The following is a 9,250-nucleotide window of genomic DNA, read 5'->3' as shown; positions in this document are numbered from 1 at the left end:
GAAAAAACTAAATAAGGCCTAAACAAGGTCTGAAAAATCCTCTGCATCGTTTTTGCCTGCCAATTTCACGCGGTTTTGTGTGACAGGGCAAAATGGTAACATCGACCGATCTGTTGTTAGCAAGCAGCATATGAGTTTACAGATCATAGGCAACCAAAGGGAAAAATTGGACAGATCGAATGAATCTGGAGTTGCACGGCGATAAAGTTAAATGTGCCCGCATTGAGAAATACTATATTGAGATGTGTGTTTACACACTTCTCAATACAAAACTAACAGTGGATGAAGAACATATACTCTCACTCTTTCCACCATTGCATGGCTCACTAGCGAGTTTGAGTCGTGAAAAAAAAAAGAAAAAAAGGAGTCAGTTTTGTCAGTGCAATGTAGTGCGGCAGTGGATTGCAAAGCCCAGCTGGCACAAGCTGAACCATCAAAATTGTGTTACTGCCTGCCAAGCCAAGATGCATATTCCCAGCTGCGTGATGTGCCGTGTGCGGTGTGCCCTTTATGACGACTTACTCCTCTCTCGAGCCGTGCTTCTACACAAAAGATCGATTCATGTGCGTGCGTGCATGCTTTGCAAGGTATCATGCTTGCTCCTCCGGAATATGCCATGCCGGAAGCTACCAGTGTCTCTTCTCTTGCCAAGTCCTGTATACCTGATCGATCGAGGCGGGAGGTGATTAAATTTGTGATCTGAAATTTCCTATTCCATACTTCTGCATTCAAATCCTTTTCTTAATTGAGGTACAATTTTATTAAGAGAATTTTGTGCCTCTTTGTTCCAAATAATAAGTTAGTTCTGCTATATGCCTTTTCTATAGAAATATTATTTTTATTATGCATAGACTTACACTAAAGCAATGTATCTAAAAGAAATCCATCACATCTATTTTCTTTTGTGAACAAATTCACGACATCTATATATATATATATACTAAACAATACTGAAACACGAATACTGAACAATACTGAATTTTGCTCAGTATAATAGTTCAGTGTAGAATATATATATACTACTCTGTAGCTGGCTACAAAATAACTTATTTTTGTAGCCACTTTGAGTTACGATAATTACTATATTAATTTACAAGATTATAGTAACTCCTTACTAAGTGGTTTACTATAACATTACGGTAAATAACCCCATGTGTTATAATAACCCAACTATCGTAAATATGTATACACATTATCGTAAATTAGTATATAAAATTATCGTAAATAAAGGTGGCTATCAGAATACCATATTTTGTAGCTAACAGAGTATACTCTCCATATATATATATATATATATATATATATATATATATATATATATATGCGCGCGCGTTTTTTATGGCAACTGCTCTAATACTTCTCTTTTTTAAAAAAGTGCACAGATCTCAAAGCAACTTGTCTTACTAATTAATTTTTCTTAATTATTTTTCTCTTTGGGCCAGCCCATCCAAATCTAGCTCATGTCCAGTCGTGACCCACGCATAGCGTCATTGGCTTAAACCTACGCAAACTCGTCAACTCTGTTTGTTTGACTGAAGTATTGTTCGCTGATTTAGTGTAAGAGAAAAATATTGTTAAATAACTAATAAATTCAACAAATAATCTCAAGTGAACGAGCTGTTTCAGCGGAGGTGAGGCAGCTGCGGCCGTCCTGGTGTGGACCCGACGATGAGGTTGTGCCGTGCGACATTCTGCAGGGCTCCAGATGAGCGTGCTTGTATGTAAACCTGACAGTGAGTTGAGATCCAAACCAAACCCACACCAATCCAAAATATGTATATGTGAAAGTCAAATCCAAACCAAATTAGACCATGACTTCAATCATCCACACCAAACCAAACCACTTATGCGCTAGACCTATTAAAATATATTTCCAACCCACCATTTCACCGGCACCTCATGCTATTGTTTATATTTAGCTATAAACAAAAGCAAAAAATAAAAAGATAGAATAAAAAATCATTGTAAACTCTATTATTTACAGCCAAACCAGTTCAGCCCACTTTAATAGAGCCCAAACCAAACTGGTCCAACAGCCTTTTCAGCCTATTTCAATCCAAACCAATACAGCCCAAAAGTAAAACCAAACCAAAAAACCGGTTTTAACCCAAACCATTGTCAGGTTTACTTGTATGTATGTCATTACGTGTGCCTCTACCTCATCGCGCTCTCGGCACCGGCGGGCTCAAGTCTAGTGTCTCGAGTTTCAGCATGGACAGTTTGACGAATCTGCCGACGTGCTGCTATGGGCATCTTCTTCGACTGCTTCTTATAAGTTATATATAAGCATCGGCACACTCCTTGCTGTCACCTTCTTCGTCTATGTCCACGACCATGTCGGCTGGAGCTGGGCCTGTATATGGCATATGCACCGGCTCCATGCTCATCGCCATCAAGTCTTCGTCGTCAAGCACCAGGGCATCGATACTTGCTACAAGCGCAGCTCCGTAAGTCCTGTCGTGCATCCGTAAGTCCTGTCGTGCACACCCTCCATGTCTTCCCTCCGGACACCCAAAGGCCGCAGCAGAACATGAAGCAGTCCCTCACCGCCTCCACACTGCGCTTGCGCCTATTGTCATCGACTCATCTCCTTCGACGAGTAAACAGACGGAGCCGCCACCGAACAAATAAATGGATCCGGGAGTTAGACCTGGACACGGGCTGGGGCTGGATAGGCTAGCCCACGTAGGAATCAAGAGAAAAAAATATTAAAAAAATAATTAGTTAGATAAGTTGCTTTGAGATGTGTGCAATTATTTTTACCGAAGCAGTCCTCTTGAATCTTGATGGATTAGAAGGCTGGCCTATGCAACGTTTGACAATGCATAGACTAGCAGCTTGCTAGACTTGATCCTAATACTACTTGTTTATGATATATTATAATGAAGTTTCAATCAGTTGGTAGTTTAGTAAAATCTTTAATGTGATACTCGCAGGAAGTGTTTTTGCTGGTTTAGAGGGCTGTTACCTGCGGAAAGGATCTGGTGCTCGTGTTATCAGCTACAGCTAGTGTCTGGTCTAACTGCTTTGATTCCATTCGGGCATGTTTTGGTTTGTAATAATTAGGCATGAACTGTTAATTGGCATGGTTTATCCTTAGTTTGTTCGGTTCTTTTACTGCTACCTTCAAACAAAATGCTGCTCTACAGAAAGGCTGTGGTACTCTGGTTGTCTGCTAGTGTCTGGTTTAGCTGCTTTCAATCCATTCAGGCATGTTTGGTTTGTAATAACGAGACTTGAACTATTAATTAGCATGTTTTATCATTCGCTTCTTGGGTTTTTTTTTTTTTGCTCCTCTGCGTCAGGGCACGTACAGCGTGGTAGTATGCCTCGGCTGTTAGTTTTAGTTAGCAATTTCAGTTAGCAGTTGCAGCTACAATTCCAGTTTGCAATTGCAGCTAGAAATCTCAGTTAGCAATTGCAGTTAGCAATTTCAGTCCTATTTTTGGTGATAGCAATTCTGTTTTTAGCGATTTCAGTTCATGGGGAATGTGCTTTTGGTTATTTCAGTTCTGAAAATGTCACTTTTATCTATGTTCAGACTTGCAGATCACCCCCTTTTTTTTTTGTTCCATATCTCAAGCTGTTGGAATGCATGTGTTGTAGAGAACCCTCTCTAGCATATTATATTCAAAATTGATGAAAGATAAGGATGGAAAAAAAAACGCTAGCGAGAGTTCAAGAGGCCAGCCCGCATGATAACCACTTCTATGTCACTGCTTTCCCGTCCTTGTAGTTGTAGATTAACTCTACAACACAACTACACAAGGACATCAGGGTGCCCACTACTGCACATTCAGTAGAAGGGGAAGAGCTTCCGATGCTGATGCCGGGGATTTGCCTGCTGATGTTCCTGCAGCCAATGCCACTTCTGTTGCTGCAGGACGTAACAGCTCAGTAACCTCCCACTATGTGCGGGGCGTGTCCCCTTGGGTTTAGGCCTTGTTTAGTTCTAAATTTTTTTTAGAAAATCGACACTGTAGTATTTTTATTTGTATTTGATAAATATTGTCGAATCATAGATTAACTAGGCTCAAAAGATTCGGCTCGTCAATTCCGACCAAACTGTGCAATTAGTTTTTATTTTTGTCTATATTTAATACTCTATGCACGCGTCTAAAGATTCGATGTAACAGAGAATCTGAAAAATTTTGCATAATTTTTTTGAGAACGAAACAAGGCCTTAGGATCCCATGGTAGATCCAACCCTAGCGGTCGATCGGTCAGTCCATCATCGCACCTAGCTGGGCAAGGACGATCGAAAGACGCTTGATCTAGACTGCAAGCCATCCCAATCACTGAGAAAGGGTCATCCAAGTGGGCGAGAGCTCCCCTTCTGTCAGGTTGGTGGGATTCCATGGCCTTGTTGGTGAATCTTGAAATTATTTGAGATTTTGGAGCGAACTAAACAAGGTTATAGGCGGAGCTGCGGCGCGACAGAGGGCCAGGGGATGAGCGATACCATGACGAGGCACAGGGGGGAGTTCCACTATGCCCCTGGTGGTCCGGGGCTACACGTACGTACCGCATTCTCCGGTGACCTCCACCAAGGGACATTGGATTTTTCCTATGAGTGCAGTGAGAGTAGACTAAGTCCCATTTCTCACAAGCCTTTCAAATTTGCTAACTCCAATGTGTTTCAATATAAACACCTTCACCTTAGGCACTGAGTTAGCTCTTCAAAAATATTTTTTACTTGCATCTTCTCACCATGTTACAAAAATTTGAGATATAAAATTGGAGTAAGATTATAGACTTTGTGAGCTTATGTGAGTAATAGAGAGCTCAACAGTTTTTTAACGGCGTAAATCTATGGTGAAGCATTGCTACTTTTGGAGCATCACTTCTAGATGGCTAGGCATTGCCGGTGAGCACCAAACCGTGTGTTTGGTTGGAGAGCGGGGCGAGCCGGATCGGAGCGAACCTGTTCCCGTGGCTGTTTGGTTGGAGGATGAGAGGGTTGGGTTGGTTCCAGGGTGGAATATTTCTCTCAGATGCGGGTTGGACTCGTCCGTCAAAATCTGGCGGACGGAGCCGCTCCAACCGGGTTGAGTGGGTCCCGCACGACATCACTTCTCATGTTTCCAATTTCTTCAAACAAACACTGGACGGGTTGGCTCTATCCCTAAAATCAGAAGTGCAACCAAACACTGGACGGGTTAGCTCCGTCCCCAAAAACTAGATTGGATCCAACCCAACCCAACCCACCCAACCTCCAACCAAACACACGGAAAGGTTATGATGTGCTGCAACAAATTTGTACGGACAGCAATCTTGCCCTAGATGGAAAAAGATCAACTAGCAGGGGTAGGCGTTTGATCTTAACTAAATTATCTGGTCAGATACTTCGGGGTTTTTAAAATTTTATTTTAGTCTTTTCAAATTGGAAACTGAATTGTGCTAGATTTGGGCCTTGTTTAGTTCCAAAAATTTTTTAGAAAATCGACACTGTAGCACTTTCGTTTGTATTTGATAAATATTGTCTAATCATGGACTAACTAGGCTCAAAAGATTCGGCTCGTCAATTTCAACCAAACCGTGCAATTAGTTTTTATTTTCGTATATATTTAATACTCCATGCATGCGTAAAGATTCGATGTGATGGGAATCTGAAAAATTTTACAAAACTTTTTGGGAACTAAACAAGGCCTTAACAAAACCAGCAAATCGGTGTCTTGGTTTTAGGTGGGTCTCTTGGTTTCGCCCGAAAATACCAACAAATGGGTCTCTTGACATGAACATTCACAAGCAGAAACATCAGCAGGTTGAGGAATCAGAAGAGTCTCATACGAGCAATTCAGGCCTTATTTAGTTGGGGAAGGAAAAAAATTTAGGTGTCATATTGATTGTTTCGTAGGATGTCGAAAGAGATGTTCGGATATTAATAAAAAAATAATTACATAATGCAGCTAGAAACTGCGTTGAGAATTTATTAAGTCTAATTAATCTATCATTAGCACATATAGGTTACTATAGTACATAAGGTTAATCATGAACTAACTAGACTTAAAAGATTTATTTGATGATTTCTAACTAAACAGAATAATTAGTTTATTTTTTTATTTATATTAAGGCCTTGTTTACTTCCAAAAAAATTTGCAAAATAGAAATAGTAGCACTTTCGTTTGTGTTTGACAAATATTGTCCAATTATGGACTAACTAGGCTCGAAAGATTCGTCTCGTCAATTTCGACCAAACTATGCAATTAGTTTTTATTTTTATTTATATTTAATACTCCATGCATACGTTTAAAGATTCGATATGACGGAGAATCTGAAAAATTTTGTAAAACTTTTGGGGAACTAAACAAGACCTTAATACTTTATGTATAAAGTCTAAACATTTAATGTGATGGATGAAAACTTTTTGAGCAAAATCCTCGCACAGTTTGCACAAAAAGGAAAAAGTCCTCGATGCCTGCCTCTCTGCTGTGCAGGTGCCTAGCACCGCGGAGGCGCAAAGCTGAGCTGCCGAGACAGAGTGCTGGGGGCCGACACCTTCACACCGTTGAGTCGTTGACCCCCTCTGGACTGGTGGCGCCGCGGCGGCATCCATGTTAGCTCTACTGTTGCTGGCCTGCTGAGTACGGACGTGCGGCGTTTCCCGTGCTATGCGGCGGCTAGGGTTAGTCGTGGGCTTTTGTTGGGCTGATTCTAGTGGACTGTTTGCAGGTATAGGAACACTTTGTATAAGTTGCAAAACATCTAAACACGGTAAGACACCACCAAACACGTTGGATTGGATAAGAGGAGGAAGCCTGTTCACTTAGCTTAAAGTAATGTTCGCTCTTCTGAATTGCTGGTACATTCGACAGATGAAACTCAAACGAACAAGGACAGGTCCCAGAAAAACCGACCTACTAAAACCTTGTTTGGATGCATATGTATTCATATTAATCCATATATGTTAGAGTGAATTGTAATGAGAATTTACTTCAACATCTGTAGATTGAGGTAGATATACATGCATCTAAACAAGGCCTAAGCTGATTTTCTAAGGGTATGTTTGGTTATCTCGAAATGAAGACCTAGAACAATTTCTGACCAGAGTGATCGTCAGATTTGTATAACATTAGGAATATACGCCTCAATCCGGAGTAACTGAACTGGCCGTAAACAGGCTGACTACGCTTTTGGCTGCCAGCACTGTACACCCAAAAGTAAAGAACTCACCACTACGTGTCAGGAAATACCCTCCACAAATCACATAGCTTCCTTCTCCAGCTCCCCACTGCCCCACATTCTCACAATGAACAGAAAATTAGGACAGCAACGTAGACGGATACCTCATACGCTCATATCATTTGAAAAGCTACCAAAGTTTACTTGATAAATGGGGAAATGGCATGACAATTTTACATGGTGACATGTGACAAACAATTTACATGGCAAATTGTTAGCAATAAGGTTATTATATACGATAGTAAATACTGAACTCAACTATGAACATTATTTATGGACCATATGTAAAGCAACTTTCAGAGAATCAGGCCATTACCTGTTAAATCAGTACTATGTAAATGCAAAATAAAAAAGAATGGAACTCTAAGGTAAGGGGTTCCTTTTCCTTGATTTACTATCTGATGACCCCTACTAATAATAATTACACCTAACTCAACCGAGTCAATGCCCCCACCATAGTCCAGCAAGAGCCATGCTCATGATTCATGAACGGCTCAGCAGCCTAGTAACTGTTGTAAAACACACTCCCCGTGCAAAAACTGTGGGAGGCACAGTTGAGCAAGAATAGGTGGCCAAAGAAATCACAGTGCAAACAGAGCAGAGATTCAGAAAGTACTGTAATAACTTGGACAAAGGCAAGCCAAATCAAGCACGGGCATTTCAGACTGGTCAGAGTAAATAGTGGCACTGTGGTTAATCCTGGCCAAAGTACAGCAATTTGACAGCAGTTATCGGCAGCAGCAATAGTGTAGATCGACAAATTGCAGAAGATACCGAAACCGTTTGAATGGCATGCCTAACAGGTGAAGACAGAGATGAAAATCTCAAACAGTAACACGAGGTTCAGAGACATCATCCATCAGACCATACCATCAGATTTGCAGATCTAGAACTTAACAAACTACTAAGCTATTAAACCACGGACGAACATTCCTCGAAACACAAAGGTAACACAAAAGCATCCAGCAGCACCGGTGACTTAGCGAGGTAGAGATCAGTTCAGATCCAGGAGCTCATCGTCATCGCGGGCGGGCATCTCTACCTCCAGGCTACAGCTCACCGCAGTCGGCGATCTTTACCTCCGCCGTAGTAGTTCCGCTGCGCGAGCCCACCTCCTCTATGGCCTTGAGGACGTCCAAGCCCTTGACGACACGGCCAAAGACCGTGTGGCATCTGTTGAGCCAGGGGGTTCTCTTAAGGGAGATAATGAACTGAGAAGTATTGGAGTCGGGGCCTCCGTTGCACATGTAGAGGACCCCCCGGCCCACCCGCTGCAGCTCCCGATTGATTTCGTCGCGGAACGGCTTCTTGAAGACAGTTTCGCCGCCGGTGCCGTTGCCGTGGGTGATGTCGCCCCCCTGGCACATGTAACCGGGGATGACGCTGTGAAACACGGAGCCCTTGTAGTGGAGTTTGTTCCCGCTGTCTCCCACACACCCGCCGTTGCAGAGGTCGACGAAGTTCTCCACGGCGGCGGGGGCGTCGGGGGCGTACAGCTCCATTTCGATCCGACCCACCGGCTTACCGGCCACGGTCATGTCGAAGAAGACGCGAGGGTTGATCTTGGGCAACCTCGTGACGCCAGATCCCATCTTAGGGTGCATCTCAGATCTGGGCTGGAGGGGAGACGATGCGATGTGCTGCTGCATAGAGAGGACGGGAGATGCGATGAGGAGGCCGGCTTGGGTCGGAGAGAGAGAGAGGGAGGGAGGGAGGGAGAGGGGCAATTACGGCAAGACAGGGATCCCATGTAGTGGCTACTCACACCGCAACTTAAGCAGTGGGTAGAGATGAGCCACTCATCCCCTCATCAACGGCTGGGATGGCCTTTTACTTTTTTTTTTCTCATTTCTTTATCTCACCATTTACTTAAACGCATGGGAAAATCATTCAAGAGCACTAGCCGACGTCTCAACGTATTCAGAATATGAGTTAGCTGAATTGTGAGCCGTATAGAAAAATGTCCACCACATACATATTAGATCTTTTTTATCCATATCACTAATTTAATGCTAATTATAGTTAATCCAAAAGCTTAATGCAAAAGCTGAAGAGGAGAGCATATATG

The 9,250-nt window shown here is 42.5% G+C and overlaps 1 protein-coding gene across 1 annotated transcript; it reads right to left on the bottom strand.

Annotated features, from left to right (window-relative positions):
• LOC8054832 (peptidyl-prolyl cis-trans isomerase) lies at nt 7,821-8,926 on the bottom strand. The gene has a single exon (XM_002444513.2). It carries the CDS (start codon nt 8,829-8,831, stop codon nt 8,232-8,234), a length of 600 nt encoding a protein of 199 aa, XP_002444558.1. The 5' UTR covers nt 8,832-8,926; the 3' UTR covers nt 7,821-8,231.

This window comes from Sorghum bicolor, chromosome 7 (genome assembly GCF_000003195.3).
Source record: "Sorghum bicolor cultivar BTx623 chromosome 7, Sorghum_bicolor_NCBIv3, whole genome shotgun sequence".
In the NCBI taxonomy this organism is placed as follows: Eukaryota; Viridiplantae; Streptophyta; class Magnoliopsida; order Poales; family Poaceae; genus Sorghum; species Sorghum bicolor.
This window is presented reverse-complemented; position numbering and strand designations above follow the sequence as displayed.